Source organism: Artemia franciscana, chromosome 18 (genome assembly GCF_032884065.1).
Source record: "Artemia franciscana chromosome 18, ASM3288406v1, whole genome shotgun sequence".
Lineage (NCBI taxonomy): Eukaryota > Metazoa > Arthropoda > Branchiopoda > Anostraca > Artemiidae > Artemia > Artemia franciscana.
In genome coordinates this window covers 705,942-725,896 of record NC_088880.1, presented here as the reverse complement: position 1 = coordinate 725,896, position 19,955 = coordinate 705,942, and the positions used below count along the sequence as shown (strand labels likewise).

The 19,955-nt window shown below is 34.1% G+C and overlaps 1 protein-coding gene across 5 annotated transcripts in view; it reads right to left on the bottom strand.

The window, feature by feature from the left end:
- The window catches only part of LOC136038473 (uncharacterized), a 181,881-nt gene that overhangs the window by 83,861 nt on the left and 78,065 nt on the right, over nt 1-19,955 (bottom strand). For all 5 annotated transcript variants that reach the window (XM_065721541.1, XM_065721538.1, XM_065721539.1 and 2 more), the window contains 3 exons: nt 10,749-10,814; nt 7,894-8,065; nt 2,827-2,884 (listed from right to left, as the gene is read on the bottom strand). In XM_065721541.1, coding sequence (XP_065577613.1) covers nt 2,827-2,884; nt 7,894-8,065; nt 10,749-10,814 — 296 coding nt within the window. The remainder of the gene's footprint in view (nt 1-2,826; nt 2,885-7,893; nt 8,066-10,748; nt 10,815-19,955) is intronic.

Sequence of the window (19,955 nt, the reverse complement as noted above, 5' to 3'; positions counted from 1 at the left end):
TCACTTCTTAATGTTAAGTGACACAGTTCCAAATAAAAAGCCTTGACTGGAATATACTGAAAGTGATTAATACTGTAGTGGTGAATGTGTTCGCGAGTAGTTTTTCGATTAAGAAGGCAAAAAGTCAACCTCGAGAGTAAATGGCAGGGGCTGATAAGGGAATTGGGAAAGCAACCACACCTCTTATATACGAAATAACTACCATTTCTTCAAGTTTTAATGTCTTTCCTGACTTTAAACTGAAAAAGACGATATTTCATATAGTTATTTATTTCGAATTTCCTATTGTTTATCAACTTGAGTCGGCTATCTACAGCTCTTTACTTTCATTTTAAATACTTAATATATAAGAAAAGCTTTTTCATTTTAATTTGTGTTCTTTTTAACTAACATACTCTTTCTTGCTGGTTAAAATAAAATAAAAACTTTTCTAATCATTAAAAAATGACACAAAATTATTTCCAACAAATACTTTGCCAAAATATGGATTAAAGATTAACATTTTTCTATTTTAATTTGTGTTCTTTTTAATTAACACACCCTTCTTTATTGATTAAAATAGAAAAATTTAAATCTTTAACCCTTATCTTAGGAAAGTATTTGTTAGAAATAATTTTGTATCATTTTTAAATGATAGTTACACTATGATATTTTGAGTTTATGGGTACAGAAAAAAATTAAATGATTGGGCTGAAAATTTAACTCATTTATAACAGATGGGAGTTACATTTTTCGTATAATTAAGGTATTTTTTTTTGCGATTGTAAAATGACATCTGGGCAGAACCTAAGGGACGAATATATTTCAATTGGGAACCCTTCTCCGTCAATGTCCCCTAAACAAGTTGGCGTGTGTGTTTGTGTGTGTGTTTTTCATGTCTAGTCTTAAAATAGTCGAGGGGTGGGAGGTATTAATAAAACACTTAAACTTCAGGCGTAATTGTCACTCAACGTAAGTAGTCGTTTATTATAAATACGAGAAGCATTGGGGCCCTTAAAAATCATTCAGAAGTACTCATATATAGAAGCACTGAAAAATCAAATCAGAAATACTGAGGCTTGTACTAGGGCCTTTGCTGACCTTTAAAAATCATTCTGTTATAAAAGTGAAATATTACAAACTAGATCTGCTTAAATAAAGACAAAAAAATTGTTTTAAGCTTCACAACTCTTCTCAATCCCAATTTGCGAGGTTTCAAAGATCTACAAATACATTTCCTAAATTAAGGCTTAAAATATATGGCTTAAAATTCTACTCAAATGACAGGAATTATTTTTCCAGAAGTAAAGCTAGAAAAAAATAAAATGATAGCTGAAAGTTAAGTAAAATGAATTTTTGTCGAAATTTCAATAGGCTATGGACCATTCAAATAGGCAAATTTCTAAGACAAAAGAGGATTAACATAAAAGCTTTGAAATTCCTTTTTAAAGTATGTTTTGGACCTGGATTCATTACTGAAAGTTTCATTTGTCTACTTTGCCAGTTGCAATAGTTTAATCTGAGATTCTAAAATTATAATTTTAAAAAGTTTCTATCACCAGCCTCAATGCTGGTATATAAAGTCGGTCAAGAATCTGAAGATGCAATTTATTATTTTATTGGGTATCATAATTTAACTTGTAGTGAATGTACAAAACAGCAATTTCATTCACAAAAAAAATATTATAGTTCTGAATCTTGATGCTCATATAGCCTTTTGACCATTAATAGTTTGTTTTTATTATTTTATGATTGTTTTATAATTTTACTATTTTATGATAGCTATATAACTCCATTTGCAATCTTCTCCTTTTTTCATATTCTTATTTTGTTGTGTGTTTGAGATGAAGTACAATCCTTCAAGATTTGTATTGATTCTTTGAATTGTCCTTTTATGTAGTATACTTCTCATATCTTTCCTAAAATTATAAAAAAACGGTCTAAAACCCACACTCTAATTTTTTCCAAAAAATTATCTCTTTTATCCCTTTCGCCCAATTATCTCTTTTTCGCCTAAAAAAAGGGTAAAGGCACAGGATACGGCATTAGATTTTACAGTCCGTACCGGCGGTGCTGATCTCCGTTTCTTGGCCCTTCAGCCAGGAAGTGCAATGGGGGATTGGGGGCCAGCCATCCTGTGCTTTCGCACACCCTTCCTGTTTACCTTCCCCAGATTTCTCCAGGTATCCATTTAGAGCTGGGTCGACTCTGGCTAAGCTTACAGAGTCACACCACTGACCCCCGTCCCAAACTGAAGAATTGGGTACACTGGGATTCGAACCCGTGTCCTCTCAGACAAGGGATCCCGAATCCAGCGCACCAACCCACTCGGCTCTTTTTCGCCTAAATCTCTTTTAAATCACAAGTAATATTTCTTATTATTTTATGATAAGTATTAATAGTTCTATTATATTATTTTATTATTTTAATATTTTATGATTGTTTTATTGTTTTTATAGTTTATTATTTTTATTAAGTATCATAATTAAAGCTGTTGTGAATATAAAAACAGCAATTTCATTCACTAAAAATAGTTTAATTATGAAAATTGATCCTCATGGTACCTTTTGACCATTTATAGACATTGAAATCAACCATTCATTTGATTATTTATTCTTACTAAGCAAAAAGTGTAGTTTTATAAACAGTTTATGCTATACGATAATTATAAAACAACGCTATTCAGTTAGTAAGAATAAATGATCCTGTTATAGGGATTGGGAGCATTCTTTCTGATCACTGCCGGATATCCTAGACGAATTCATTTTCCGCAAATATTAAGCATAACGTAAAATATTAAATAGTCTTAAATAAAACACTGGTTTAACAATGGTGTTTATAACTCACCTTTGTATTTCGTCCATTTCGTACATCAATGAGGGGTTCATAAAGCTTGGGTTGTACTCTAAAAATAAAAGTTTATTTGATGAAACAGATTAAATAAGTACTTTTTGCAAACAAAAGTAAAAAGTGACACTAAAGGATAAAAAAGACATAAAATATTTTGTTGATACCAGGGCCTTTCCCTTCTTCTTATATTCCACCCTTACGCACGAATGTTGTAGTTTTTGGAAAACGCTTTTTATTCCCTTACAACTAGCAGCTATTCTTATGGTATTTGTAAAAAAATTTCAAGCTTTAATGTAGAGAGCAGATGAAGAGTAAAGGAGGGGGCATATCCACTTACTTATGGAACAGTTTCTGATTGTTTTCAGAAGTTGATATCACTCTACTTTAACTAATTAATTTTAAAATGAATTTTCTGATTAATTCAGAAATGAAATATTTTTAAGATGGAACATGAAATTATATCTGTAAGCAAGACTGGACATAAATTGTGTCGGAACACAGAAAAAGAAGAAAAAATAAATAAAGAAAGAGAGAATATGAAAAAGATAAAGAGAGAGATCAGGCAAAGGGAAAAAGTTTGGAGGAAAACGAAGATTAGTTTCCAAACCAAAATTAGAATTTTGCGAAATTCAGTGATGACAATGGTATATATGGCTCTGAAGCAAGATACTCTAAAAATCGGATGAAAATTTACTAGATTCATCTAAAGAAATTACCAACAGAGAGTTCTAGGTACCCGGTTGACTGACCATATTTTGAACAGTAGGCTGTACGAAAAGTGTGGTTCAATCCCAGTTTCTTGGGCTTTAATGAGAGAAAGCTTGAAATCGCTATGACACGTCTTACAACTTGTAATGTAACCGATATAGAGTTGAGTACAACAAATTGGTTATCTATTACTTTGACTCGTCTTTTCAATCTTTAATTTATTCTTAATCTTCAACTAAAGCTATCAACAGAGCCTTCGTAATCAGGCTAATCATTCAGTTAAAAAAAGTTTGGAAAAATAGAAAGATACGACTGCAAACCAAGATTAGAATATTTGAAACTACAATGATGACAGTAGTTAAATTATGCTCTGAAGCATGGGTACTCCGAAAAGTAGATGAAAATTTACTAGATGTTTTCCAGAGAAATTTCCTTCGGATTATTCTGGGTACCCGGCTGACTGACCGTATTTCAAACAGTAATTCATATGAAAAATATGTTCAATCCCGCTTTCTTGGGGTTTAACGAGAGAAAGCTTGAGATCGCTATAACACACTTTGTGGATAAAAGACAACATATTGCTGAAGATCGTTTCGACCCTTTCGGCCAACCGTCTAGAGCTTAACGGAAAGTAGTTCATCCGTGGTTGGAATGGGAGGATGTCATAAAGAAAAATCAAAGGAAACGGGAACTTTCTGTGAGGGTGTAAAGAGGGAGGCTTTGAACAGGTTTGGATGGAGGAGGAGCGGCTGTAGCTGTGTTAGCCTCAGGCAGCATGGTTCTTTGGTGAGTTGTTAGTAGTAGTATTAGTAAAGCTTCAATTGGTTCTACAATTTTGTACAAACCCTAAATGTAAGTGACAAATTTTGAAGAAGGTATATTAGCAAAAACTGTAAATTTTTGCAACAAACAGAACAAAGTTTAGATCTGCTTGTTAGGGTTAACTAGCCCCACAAAGCCACAATATATGTATTTATTTATGTATGTATTATTTCTCGAAAGTAGATTGATATTTTTTTAGGACAATTGGGATCCTGGGATTTTCCAGCCTAAAAAACGGTTTGCATAGTCCATGAGTCTGAGAAAATTTGGTAAAAGCCTTAATTTTTCTGAAGAAAATGATGCCACAAGAGACGTCATTTTTATGGATATATTTCTAGAGCTAACATATTTAATTTGCCTCAGAAGTGGTTTTTGCGTCTATGATGCAGGCAAAATTAAACACTAAACATAGCAAAGCATAAAATATCAATGTAATGAGTCTTTTAGCATAGGGCGCTTTCAGCAGTTTCATATTACCTTTCAAACATAATACCTTTCCTTTTATAATACTTTTAGCAGTTTCAGTGTAAATGAATAACTTAGTGCACGAAGAACAAAGAAATTTATGTTTATATTATTTGCAATAATGACAATAAACTAAAAGTGAAGACAAAGAAATTCCCGGCTAGAAGAAATATGTCATTAGAAGATAAGCGGCAGCGAGATACAGGTTGAATGCTTGAATCAATGACAATTAAAACAAGTCAAAAACAAAAATGAAGAAAAAAAAATATCTGGTTCAAAGATAAGCAGCAGCAAGAAATCAAACAAGTCAAAAACATGAAGTAAGAAAACGAGAATAAAAAATGAAGTAAAATGAAAAGTAAACATGAAGTAAAAAAATGAAAATGAAGCTAAGAAGTAAGAAATGTGCGACTAAAAGACTTTAATAAAGAAGAGTTGAATGAATTAACAATGAAAGTGAAGAACAAAAAAATATGCTGTTAAAAGGTGTGCCACAGCGAAAATAGCAAATTTTATTTTATGAGTGTATAAGAGTAAAATATAAATGAGAAAGCAAAATGAGTTTGATGCGACAAAAAAGTACAAGAATCCGTACAAGTGCAGTGTTATCATTAGATACAGAACGATTAAAAAAATCGTTTGATTTATTAAGAATTATAGATAAAAATAAACGCATATAATTTCATAAACTTTTTTAATTTTTGAAAAGAATGAATTTTTGTTGACATGGCGTCACTTATCCTCGCTTGCCCTGACCTTTTCGGTGTTAGTAGATGTAGCCTATCCGACAGGATAGCATATTCGCAAATAAAATAGGATAGCATAGCAAATCTGTAGAAATGTAAGAACAGGCAAATTAATTAAAAAATTAATGAAAATACGCTTGGAGTCGTAAAGAATTTATGTATTTGTATAGTCCCCCCTCTCCCTGTGTACTGGACAGATTATTATCTTGTTTTGCATATTAAGCCTAGTTTTATCAAAACAGTGCTTGTTCTTTGTTTTATAGGAAAATGATCTTGATGGGTTTTTCCTCTTAGAATTTGGATATATATATTATATATATAATAAATATATATATTTATATATATATATAAATATTATATATATATATATATATATATATATATATATATATATATATATATATATATATATATATATATATATATATATATATATATATATATATATATATATATATATACATATAAAGGATTGCAACTAACAACAGCAAGAATTACATTGAGTTACAAAATATCGGACAGCGATCTGTGGTTAGAAATCGGAAAAGATCTTTTCTGGCATCCATGACGTCCTAAGATACTATATTAGATTAAGCATGAATCTAAATGACCAAAACAAAATGGGATGGAAAGATATCTGAAGTAATGAAATATGAAAATCAAAATGAATTCTGCGTTTGGAAGACAAGTGACGGCGATGATCACACTGAATCGTAAGCAAAGTCTCTGCTTAGAAAAGAAACAATAGTGAAAATCATAAATAATTCAGAAGAGCCCAAATCACATAAATGTATGACTCTCTGAAGTATTAAGCGAAAAAAGGAACTGAGGTTACGCCAAAATTTCTTCACTCAATTCAATTACCTGATAACTGCTTGGGACTGCTTTTAGCGCTGCAGAATATGCATTTGGAGCGTCGGAGAAAATTTGTGTAGCCTGGAAAAAGATCTATCTCTCAGATATCACTTTATGATAGATGTAGCTTTGCACCAGATAGCTGCTTTTAGCGCTGCAGAATATGCATTTGGAGCGTCGGAGAAAATTTGTGTAGCCTGGAAAAAGATCTATCTCTCAGATATCACTTTTTGATAGATGTAGCTTTGCACCAGATAGCTGCTTTTAGCGCTGCAGAATATGCATTTGGAGCGTCGGAGAAAATTTGTGTAGCCTGGAAAAAGATCTATCTCTCAGATATCACTTTTTGATAGATGTAGCTTTGCACCAGATAGCTGCTTTTAGCGCTGCAGAATATGCATTTGGAGCGTCGGAGAAGATTTGTGTAGCCTGGAAAAGATCTATCTCTCAGATATCACTTTTTGATAGATGTAGCTTTGCACCAGATAGCTGCTTTTAGCGCTGCAGAATATGCATTTGGAGCGTCGGAGAAAATTTGTGTAGCCTGGAAAAAGATCTATCTCTCAGATATCACTTTTTGATAGATGTAGCTTTGCACCAGATAGCTGCTTTTAGCGCTGCAGAATATGCATTTGGAGCGTCGGAGAAAATTTGTGTAGCCTGGAAAAAGATCTATCTCTCAGATATCACTTTTTGATAGATGTAGCTTTGCACCAGATAGCTGCTTTTAGCGCTGCAGAATATGCATTTGGAGCGTCGGAGAAAATTTGTGTAGCCTGGAAAAGATCTATCTCTCAGATATCACTTTTTGATAGATGTAGCTTTGCACCAGATAGCTGCTTTTAGCGCTGCAGAATATGCATTTGGAGCGTCGGAGAAAATTTGTGTAGCCTGGGAAAAGATCTATCTCTCAGATATCACTTTTTGACAGATGTAGCTTTGCACCAGATAGCTGCTATGGCTTCTATGACATAGTCATTGGCGCTGACAGTCCGTTGATTGTGACACATAACTCCTCCCGTTTTCTATAAATTTTGAGAATTTTGGAACTTGAAGGGGTCGAAAGTAGATAAATTGTCAAGAAGAAATATATTTTGCACGCAACGGGGGTAGATCTCGCTTGATTTTCGTATTCACTCACTGTTCTTTTTTCAGCACACTTTTAGACAAACACATGATTTTCAATAACTGTTCTGCATAAAACTAAGACAGACAGTGAAAACCATGGGTTTACTTGATCAGTTTCAGTATGCAATCCTATTCCAAGGGTTATGTTGTCGATATTATATCCTTAGAACATTTTTAATTTATAATTTTTTTCTTATGTAAATAAAATAAAAAGCTTGAGTATTGAACTCAGTTCATCTGAGAATAGGCACTTCTTAATAATTGGTCATTAAAAAAAGCGCGCCAAAAAAGAAAACGAACTGTCAAAAAAAGAAACAAAATAGAAAACAAATATACATACTGTCATATAGGATCCTATTCAACTCCCGAAGTTCAATTTTTCTTTTCTTCATTTGCTTAAATAGGTAGATCCAGGCAGAAGCGGAAATAACATTTATCAATCCAGATATGCAGGCTATGTTGTACCATGTGTTATCTTCACCCTTACCGGTTGGACATCCTGGTTGTGTGTCCTAAAAAAATATCCCAATACGATTTTTTCCTTAAGAAAACAAAATAAAAAGTTGAAGCGTTGAAGCCAGGGCATTTGAATGAACAACCATCTATTAATAAGCTGTAACCACCATACTATAAATAAATTCATTACGCTACAACGGTTGATTAGATAGTTTGTGGTAACGAACTGAAAGTAAGGAGCGACCCGGCTCAATTGTAGCTGAAACTAAAAAAAAAATTTGGATACCAATAAATTTATACAAAGAATAGGATTTTTATGCTGATTTTAAGTGTATAAGTTTTATTAAGTCAAGTCTTATCCATCAAGTATTACAATCCTGAAAAAGTTTGCCTTATTTACGAGAAAAGCGAGACACACCTCCTAAAAGTCATAGAATCTTAAATCATACCATCAGATTCAGCATGTCGAAAATCGCACTGCAGAGGTTTCAAGCTCCTATCTACAAATAGATAGAAATTTTGTATTTTGCCAAAAGAAATATCACAGATGCCTGTTTTTATTTTTATTTTTTTTCCTAGGAATTATCAAATCAACCTAATAGGCCTAAAACATCAGAAGAAGCTAGTTGTAACGGAAAACAAAAATCCTAGTGCCCTTTTTAAGTGTTTAAAGAAATTGCTGGACAACTAGGCCCCTCCCGCGCCGCTTTCTTCCAACATCCTCCGATCAAAATTCTGAGAAAGTCATTATGTTCATCATAGTTGAATGGGAGATAAAATGACCCCCCACAACCCCTGGGGAATGGTCCTGAAGTTATAAAATTTGTCCATTGTTTATGTATAAAATTTTTCATTGGGAGGCATGCATACATTTTTCAGTTGAGGAAGGGAGGATACGTTTTCTACAGGGTTGGTCTTTCTATGGAAAGCGAAGTTTCCAGGGGGTAAACTTTTCAGGAAAACTTTATACTGGGGGCTTTTGTCAAAATATCTATACGAATTATCTTTATATGTCTTGCTTTCTCTTTGCCGACTCAATTTTACAAGTGGATGTGTTAAGAGTAATTGTCTGGAGTAATTTCTTACCCTTTTTTAAATGCTGAAAAACTTTGAAGTAAAGAGTGAGTGTTGAGGAGGGGGCAAACCACCTTATATAAGTAATTATTTCTGTTTGCTTAAAGTTTTATTTTTACTCCTTATTTTCAGTTGAAAAAGCTTGTTCTTTTATTTCGTTTACACTTGAATCAAAGCGCTGAGAAGGGGCCTCGGTTATTTTTGTGAAAAACTTTGCTCTTGGGTATTATTTGTCCTTGTAATTCTCAAAAAAGAACAACAGAAACAGCATTTACGCAAACTAGATACGGATTTAAAATTCAAAGTTAATTCCCATGGATTTTCGACGTTTTTGTCTAACAAACAAACACATTCTTCCCTATCTTAAAATTTAAATTTGTACGTAGATTATACATAGAATAAAAGTGTTGTTTTGTTGATGCATTTTAAATTTACCACGTTATTGCAATACTATCATATATCGTTTAACGTCTTCCAATGCATAAGAATATCCCGTCATTCACATGGAAAATGTTACTTTTTGTAATTAAAGCTCTAAATTAGCCTACTGAATGGTGTATGGCCTACTCACGACTGGCCCCCTCAAGACCTTTCAGAAATACCTCTTAATAATGCTTAAATTTACCTCTAATAAAAAGGCACCCCGTCTAAAATTGCTTACTAGGGTGGGCTTGAAAATGCATAGTCTTTTTCCAATCTAACCCGGTATTTTCATTAAAAGATCTTGGAAATAACTCTTAATAGGGCTTAAATTTACCTTTAGGAGCTGCCCCTCTACCTCTAGAACGAGCTCTTATGACTTCCAGGTCTTTTTTCTAATACACACTTGTTTTTGCTTGCATTTTATCCTATAACAGGTTTTTTAGGTTTTGTTTTCTCCGTTGTTGAGTTTTAGCTGCTTTTTCTGTGTTTTTAATAATGCTTAGCAATTTTGCTTTTCATTAATAAAATTTGTATTTACAATAGTTTGTATCTTTAGATTTAATTTCTTAGGAAAAAACCAATACATTCCACTAATACAATTTAAGTATCATGCAGCCAATGCACATAGGTATAACCATCCAAAAATGCCCTTGATATAACTAAAATTATGTGCAGTAAAGAGGAAAAGGAAAAATTTTTGATCATGTATGAAGGCATAACATATTCTAACCATAATGGTACTCTCGCTTTTATTTCATCTCTGGCAACGATAGTCAGTTATTACAATCACAGAAAACCCATAATACATTTAATCTTACTGGTATGCGCGAATAGGGGATTCTCCTTGCCTGCAATAGATTATTCCATAGAATCTTTGTCTCAAATCATAGTATTGGAAAGGTTTTCATAGTCCAGATCCCCATTCCATTGGACGGACAGGCCCTTTGGTATAATAATGGGGACACGATTTGTAGAACATAAACGTTCCGTGAAAAAACACATTCGAAGAAAATGAAGTCTCTTAAAGTTTTATGTAACACCAATGTATGTACTGTCATTGCGTAGCACAAACGTGTGGATCCTCCTCAGTTACAAGCAAGGGTTGTTTTAGGAATATACATTTGATGATCCTGAAATTGATATGTCTCTTTACTTTTCTTTAAAAACCTCTTTTGAGTAGTTTTATTTTAATAATATAAAAAAAGGAAAAGTAAAACGAACAGAAAAAAGAATGATATTTACCGTAGCATTTTTAGTTGTATCTTCAGTTGTAGGTTGCACCAAGACATGTAGCATAATTGACTGCATCTACGAAGATGAAAATAAGGAATAAAGGATTGAAAAGACAACAAAAAAAAGCTAGACAACTAAAAACTCAGCCTTGAGATCAGCCTTGTGAACTTCTCTCTAGCAAGTACCAGTGTTAATCCTGGCATAGGAAACCAGGTTTTGGTTGACGAAATAGCTTCCAATTTAAGATCTGTGTCTGGTTTTTGTTTCTTTGCCTAAAATGTCCCATCCTTATAACAATTGCTACAAAAAATTTGGAGCTGGGATATTCCAGTGTTCTAAGTGCAATGCTTGGTTCCGCCCAGCTTGTGCTGGCATCACAAAAAGTAATTGCCTTAAAAACCCTAAATTGTTATGCCTATAGTGCCAATCGTGAATGGTTGTAAATGAAGAGATGTGTTCGTGTGTTTTATGCTTCGTTCTTTTTTTTGTGAGTGTTTGGACTTTTTTTTAGTGTCCCTTTTAATTTGTAGATATATATGTTTATTTCTTGTTCTTTTCTGTATTATTAGACTTTTTTGTCCCCTTCCCTTTTTTCTGACTTAAATTTTTTTTTTGACTCATAATTTGATTATTCATTATTATTAGTGTTTTTTGCTTTGTTTGTTTTATTAGTCGACTCCGAAGTCCGAATTCGGCCCTTTGAGGGCTTGTGATAGTGATTTTTTTGAATTAAATATCTTATCTTATCTTATACCACTCAGCCTGAAGTGGTCGAACCACTCGAGGCTGTAAAATCCCACCTTATTTCTAATGAAGAAAATCAAACCGATTCCAATGACAATCAACTTGCAGTGATCGTTCCAATTGGTATTATAAATTCCACTTCTGTGCCTTGTGTTTTGAATAATGACAACAATACTTGTCCTGGATCGATTGATTCTGCAAAAATAACCACCTACCATCAATTTTAATTCAACCCCTAATTTCCTGTTCCAGTAAAGATGAATTGACGCCCAATGCTAAAACCGGTAGCGTGTTTGAGGCCCATACCCGTGAAGATTGCCTTTAAAAAGGTGCAGAAATTGTCAATCTCGATTGTCAATTGTAAATTGACGTTTGTCAATTGTAAATTGGAACGGATTATTAATCTCGATTTTAACTGTAATGTCTGGAAGTCACTACCTTCTTCAGTACAGAGATTCCACTCGTTTGGTACTTTTAAAAGGTCTCTTAAGGATCATTTAATAAAGAATAAAACAGAAATTTCATGTTCCAGTAAAGATGAATTGACGCCAATGCTAAAATGGGTAGTGTGTTTGAGGCCCATACCTGTGAAGATCGCCTTAAAAAAGATGCAGAAATTGTCAATCTCAAGGAACGGATTATTAATCTCGAATTTAATTGTAATGGCTTGTCTGATCTTTACGAGCGCCACAATAGTGATCACTTCAAGGACAAAGAAATCAAAATGTCAATAGTAGGATTTCAGATCGCAATTGTTGAAGTTATACTTATTTTACATTCCCCTGCACCACCCAGAGTTCCTTTTTTAGCTGATACTTCTGCTCCAAAATTCATTTTCGAAATTCTTCAAGTTGCATAAAAACTACTACCAAGCCCTTTAGCCAGTAAACGTCACCAAATGTAATCTGGCAAGTGCTAGTTAACTTCCTTCGTCAGAATTTTCTCGAGGGGTTGAAAAGGTTCAACAAATTAATTCGACTGAAATTTCGCCCTCAAATGTTGAGGCAAAAATTAAAAACATTAAAAAGTGTAGAGTCTGTCCACTAGATATCCCAACTGCACTAATTAAAGCCTATGCAGACATCCTAACTGCACCTTTATCCGTACTTTTTTATGAAATTAACTCTACTGGTAAGTTTCCTGATTGTTGGAAATTGGGTTTTATTGCTCCCCTAAAAAAGAAGGGAGCAAAGTCCGGTTCATTACTCTTGCTCTGGTTTGTTCCAAGTTATGTGAAAGCTTTTTAGCTGATTGGTTGAAAGTAAAAATAATTCCAAATGTGGACCAAAGGATATTCGGAAATTTGCGCTCTACCTCTACTACACACTAGCTTTTTCACCTTTTGGACACTAAATGTAGCAAACATAAAAAACCCAATCGCAGTTGACTCACAAAGAGCTTTTGATTTAATTCACCACAATACATTAGTAAAAAAAAACTAACCAAAGACTTCCTAGTTGACCCCTTTGTAATAAGAATAATTCCGTCCTTCCTTTCTTATAGAACATAAGTCGTCAAATACCTGAATGTATACTCTGATCCCCTCACAAATTATAATGGTGTGCCCCAGGGAACCCTTTTAGGCCTAATTGTATTTCTTACCATGATAAATAGTCTTGGTATCTATTTCCTAGATAGATGGAAATTTGTTGACGATGTAACTGTCTTAGAAACATGTTTCAAAAATCTAAAAAGTAACCCAATGGACATATTGGAATCAATATTGGACGAAGATGTTGCTAGTGATATGAGAGACAGCCCTTTAAAGTCAACAGTTTTAACAATTATATTCCTAAATACTCCCCCTTCTTTCTCCTGTCTTATCCCCTCTGAAACGTCTGTTAATACAATGAAATTACTGGGTGTTACCATCTCAAGTGACTTAAAATGGGATTGCCACGTTAATTTTTTCTTAAAACACAGAAACACAGCATTTGCAACTCCTTAATAAATTTGAACGTCCTAAACCACATTGTTTGAGGATTTCTCAATCGTTTGTAAGAAAAATTGTTTGCAAAAAATGAATATTGCATATTCATCCTCAAATACGCTTGTCTTGGTTGACATCTTGGAATCTCTAATGAATTATCGGACAGAATACAGGCAGTTCAGATAAGCAAATCTTATCACCCTTAACGAAAGAAGAGCACAAATTTCCTTGCGTTTTGCACACAATGCCTTGCATAACCTTCGTACTACTTCTCTTTTTCCTAGTAAATATTTCCCCCACCCCCCACGTTCTGTTTCAAGAAAAATACCCCTTCTTGCCCCAATAAGCGTTTCCGCTGAAAGATACAGAAGAACGTTCATCCCTCACGTAGTTGAAGTTCTAAATCAAAAGCCCCCCTATTCTCACCCCACTTTATCTTATTGTTTTTGTTTTCCTATTATGTGTTTTTTTTCCTATTGCGAACTTTGTAATTCTTGCTAGCTACACTTTTGCTTCAAATTTGTTTTCCCTGATTTGACTTTACGAGTTTTATCGTCTGACTTTTTATTGATTGCAATTTTAGGATTTTGTACTGACACTTAAGTGCGAATTTGGCCCTTTTGGGCCTGTGATAGCCGCTTTGTTGAAATAAATCTTATTTTATCTCAAGTTGTACAAAACGCAAAAAACTAAGAAATATTTTTGAATATTTTGATTGTCATTGACCGATATACTTTTGTAAATGGAAATCTTTTGTCAAACTTTCACGTTCTGATGAACGTAGATTTTAAGGCTAAAACCTGCAACTATTTGCGAATTTTAAAAAAGAACACGACGGTTCCTGAAAGGAAATAACTAAAAAATAATTTGAAACCCATATTACATTATCAAAAAAAGATCCGAAAGTTCAATTTAGAGATTTCCTTTAAAAGGAAAGTAATATAGTAATAACCAATTATTTCTCATCTATCTCATCCATTCAATTTACATCGTTTTCAGTTCAATTTAAATCACTTTGACATCAAATATTACACATTTTGAAAACTTTCCCTCCCTACATTCAATATGAAAACAGGTCCTTGGAAATCAAAGTTGGTCTCATTTTTATATTTTTTTACGATGTGAACACGGTTTCTGTGCCCCACTTAGATCATCCCATCAATTTACCCCGTTTTCAATTGAATTCACACCATTTTAAATGAAAAATACCAACATTTTTACTATTTCCCATCCAGAGCATTAAGATCAAAACGTATGTTGTGAAATAAGAATTTGACGAATTTGGGAAATACTACTTACTTAAGTCCCGTCCATCCTCACGGGAAGGTTTTTATGCCCCTCCTGTTGACATGGCACGAAGTAGGGCTAGGTACGTTGTTCTGTCGTGAGTCAGTTCGAGTCAACTCTGCGATGCGCTTTCGGTCGAGGTTTTCAATCCAACTCTTGCGAAATTTCTCTTGCGGCTGAGATCTATCTACGGTTCCTTCGAGGGAGATTTTTGGTAGACAGTCGCGGTCCATTTTGTTGACAAGCCTGATCCATCGCAGTTGTTGTCGTTTGATTTTATTTAGAATTTCGTCGGAGGAATTCAGCCGCCTTCGTTACTCCTCATTCGTCACGTGTTCAGTGTAGGAGATTCTTGCCCTGCAGCAGAGACATCTCATCTCGAATAAAAGCAGGTTGTGCTCATTTTAGATCTTCGGGGTCCAGGTCTCACACCCATACATAACAATTGGCACAATCAGGCTGTTGAAAAGTTGAACTTTCAGTTGTTCGACAGGTTTCGGCATTTCCTGATATTTGTGTTTCTTAAAACTGGAGCTAGCAAGAGCTAGGTGGCGTGTGATTTTAAAGGTATGACAATTGTCTGCTGTGAGGAAACTGCCCAGGTAAACAAAATTGTCTACCGTTTTAACTGGCTGACCTTCAATCATTATAGAAGGGGTAGCTGCTTGTTTTTGGCGTGACGTGACCATGACTTTCGTTTTTTTGCGTTAATTAGCATGCCGAAAAGTTTTGTGTCTTCGTTGAGACAGTCTGGAGTTGAATTATATTCCATTTTTCCTATGTTACTTATAAAATGTGATAATTTAATATAATTTAATATTTAGTGGATAGTTTTATATCAATATCTAAATAATCGTCCCGGTCGTCATTTATATTCCGTGTCCCGGTTGTGATTTGTGTCCGGGTGTCCCAGTCTGTAATTTCTCTTTGAGGTTCCCGGTCGTCACTTATATTCCCTCTGTCTCGGTCGTCGACAACTAAGTTAGTTGTTAAAAATGACGACAACTAATTTCATGACGTCAGTCAACACAGAAACATGACGTCACCTGATCCACAGACAGACAGACAACTTATTTATATATATATATATATATATATATATATATATAAACAGCGCAAATGCCTATTGGCATACTTAAGCGCGTGGTATATCACCAAAAAAAAAAACACACACAAACAAAAGAAAAAACCGTCATTACTTCAGCTTAAACTAATTTGCACTTCTTTCGGAAATCAAACATTAACACTTACAACGGAAAATAGTATGGGAGACTAGAAACATGATTTCTTAATAACTGCAGAAATTTAATTCTATCATTACAATTTCTCACAGCTATTGGGATTAAATTCCAAACTTTTGGACAATATGACGCAAACTAAATCCCGATCAAACCGTTGGCCTATTTTCAAAAGAGAAATCAGAACTATGAGATGTTGGGTAATTGTGGAATTGTGAATTTGTCAGGAATAATCTTGGGAAATTTAGTGAAAGTTGTCCAAAAATGTAATTGTGGCAAATATTAGAAATGGCAATAAAATGATGTTGATGAACAGAGAAGAAACCAGAAGATCCATAAAGGTGGCTAACTGAGGATCTATTATTAACATTAAACATTAATCTAAGGGCTTTATTTTGTAGAGTTTGAAAAGGTTTAAACGTTGAAGGAAAAGTAGATTCCCAAACAGAAACACAATAAAGAAAATATGGATTAACAAAAGAAAGTATATTGTCTTTAAAATATTCCTTGGGAAAAAATGGCATAAACGAGAAAGTATCCCGATATTTCGTGAGATTTTTAGAGACATTGTTTTTACGTGTTCACGGAAATACAGATTTTCATCCAAAATAATTCCAAGATATTTAAATTTATCCACAACTTTTAGTACCCTATCATTTAGATAAAGAGAAACTGCTCAGTTTTCTGAGAACCAGATCGAGGAAACAGCATACATTGACATATCTTCTCATTTAAAGAAAGTAAATTTCTGGCATACCAACCCCCTGCAGATAAAAGTGTGTTATTAAGATTATGAAAGAGTATGGATAAATCAGCATGGGATGCAAAAATAACAACGTCGTCTGCAAACAATACAATTTTACAAAGCGGTAATACCTCAGGCAAATCATTTATAAATAGAAGGAATAAGATCGGTCCCAGGACAGACCCTTGAGGGACCCCACAACTTCTCAAAAAACTTTCCGAACGGATACCAAGAACTCTATCATGACATTCAAGTTTTCTATCCGTAAGATAAGTTTTTAAAAAATTTAAAGATTTTGAAGCAAAACCATATTTTTGGAGTTTCATGAACAACAGACGATGGTCGACTGTGTCAAAGGCCTTGGTGACATCAAGAAATACCGCCGAAGCATGCTGATCACCGTCAATTACATCATTTATGTCAAGCAGAAGTTGATGAATTGCCAACTCCGTTGATTTTCCTTTAATGAAACCAAACTGAGTAGGATGAAAAATATTTTTACCAATTAAATAATTATGGAGCTTATGGTTCGCTATCTTTTCTAAAAGTTTACTAAACACTGATAAAAGTGATATACCTCTATAATTTGAAGGATCACTAGTAATTCCGCCTTTATGTAGTGCAATAACATTAGCTTTCTTCAACAAATCGGGAAAAACTCCATGTACAAATGACAAATTATATATGTGTGAAAGTAATGGGGCAACATCAGTAGCTACCTGCTTTACTGTTCGAGTAGAAAAACCAAATTCATCAGAAGAAGAGCTATTTTTAAGCTTCATGATAATTTTTTTCACTTATTTGGGCGTCGTTTCGGAAAAATCAAAAGGGTTTTCACTTTGATGATCATTATCAAAAGAAATAGTAGGGACATTTAACAATGGAGGAACAAAATCCGATGTAAGCTTTTTTCCTACAGAACTAAAATATTCTCCCAATATAATCAAAATTTCTTTACGGTCCTTTACCTTCCTTCCATCAACTTCTAGGCAATCAACACTAGATTTAGATTTATGGCTAGGTCGAGTTCTTTCATTAATCAATTGCCAATTTTTTTCATATCTGACTTATACTGAATAAACTTGTCTTTATAATATGTTCTCTTTGCATATCTAACAATCGAATTTAACTTATTTCTATATGCTATATATTCTTCAAAAGAGGCATCACTTAGAATTTTTAAATATCTCTTAAATTTTATCTTCTTATTCTTAATTGAAATTAAAATTCCTTCGGTAATCCAAGGATCAAGCTTTTTTGAATATTTCCCATGTATAAACTTAGTTGTAGTAGCCTCCTCTCTGAGCCGTATCATATCAGATATAAAACTAGAAAATGCAACATTAACATCATTTGAACCATAAAATAGACTCTAATCGTTACTATTAGTTAGTTCACGTAGTAGCATAAAATCAATCCACTCAAATTGTTTATGTGAAGTATCATCTCTAGCATCCCAAGAACGAGCATTAACGCTCTCCCTAAATCTAGAAGAACATCGGGAAATGGTTTGACATATCAGATAAAACTACAGAGGATTTCAATGCTTTAACTGAATTAACAGAAAAAAATATGTTATCAATCAGTGTAGTTGTAGTATTTGTAACCCTAGTTGGAAGAGAAACGCTGGTAAGAAAACCAGCACACAGCATAATATTCAAAAAATCCTTATGAGTGCTAAGATCTAAATTCAGCAAATCAAAATTAAAGTCCCCTGATACAATAACTGGTTTCTTTGACTCACTGAGTTTTAAAAGAACCGACTCAAAAACCTCAAAAAAATTTTTTGGGTTACTCGATGGAGGTCTATATACTGAACCAAATATAAACGAATCACCACTCGTGGGATTAATTTCCACAAATAGCGTTTCACATAAACCCTCTTCCCAATTTGATGTATCCTCTTTTACACTAAAAGAGCAATCCTGGTGAATACAGATCACCTGTCCACCTCGTGCATTCAATTTCCTACTGTGAGTCACACTTTTCATCATAGGAACCTCGGACATAGACATAGGTGAAGAACTAGACAAAAACGTTTCACATATGGCTACAATATCTTTTGGACTAGATGATAGCAAAAACTTGAGTTCATTATGCCACTCTGTAAACCTTGAGCATTAACATAAAGCACTGTGACCGGGGATTTACATCTGTCGGGCTCACACTCTTAAAGTGCCTTCTGATGAAAAACCACTGTCGGATAAATTTTACGCATAAGGCACATCCTTATCACCACCAATAGATGTATTCAAAATCGCATCTAATTTTAAACGGGAATCCAAGAAAATCTAGAAGCGGTCCATACTTCACAGTCACAAGGAAGACAAGAAACCACCATTTGTTTATGCTATCGACGGCTCGTTAGCGAAATCATGGATTTCAACTACATCACTAATCGATTTACACGGAATATTTTGCGAGCCACTTTTCACATTAATAACTCCTCTCATGGTCCACACGTTCTTCTTGTCGAATTTGTTGCGCGCAAGTTTGAAAACTTCCTGTCTTTCTTTGGTGAGGGCCTCGTTGACAAAAATAAGCGAACCTTTGAGGTTTTTTTCGATTACGCGGGATTTCGACAAAAGGTAAGTATAAAGGTAAGATTCAAAGGTAAGTTCAATTGGCACCTGAGACTGGTCAAAAGACCCTAAACGCCCTGCAGTCTTGAGCATAGTATTATTAAGATAGTCCCATATGTGCATTCAGACGATCTAAGACTTTGTCGCCTAGAGTAGGTAGGTCCCGAGCGGTCGTTTCAATCCCAGAAACAATGATATTGCAAGAAGTGAAGTCTGGCTAAGATCAACGAGTTTAGTCTCCAGTTTTTGAATTTTAGCACCCTTCTGAACGATTTTGCACTTTAAATAATTAAGATTTTTCTCCATTTGGTCGAACTTAGACTGGAACTGTTGTTCTATGGCCTTATACATAGCCTGTGTTATAGTGTCCAAAAATTCATTTCTAAACTGCTGTGGAGACACGGTGTCTAACTTCGCCAACTTATTATCTACCTGTTTTCTGATCTCATTCCCTCTCGCAAAGCCAACAGATCGCTTTGGAGTGACAAAACTGAGTTCGATGAATCATTGGGTAGACTATCCGAAATTCTCCATGCACAGCTTAATAGCCCTCTGAACATTTTTTCGCCCATACTTTAAAGCGTCAGCATGCTTTGTTGCGTAACGCCGAATATTCACGATCTTAACTTGATAAGTATCACTCACGTGATTTTACACGGCCTTGTAGTATCAAAACTGAGTATATGCTTC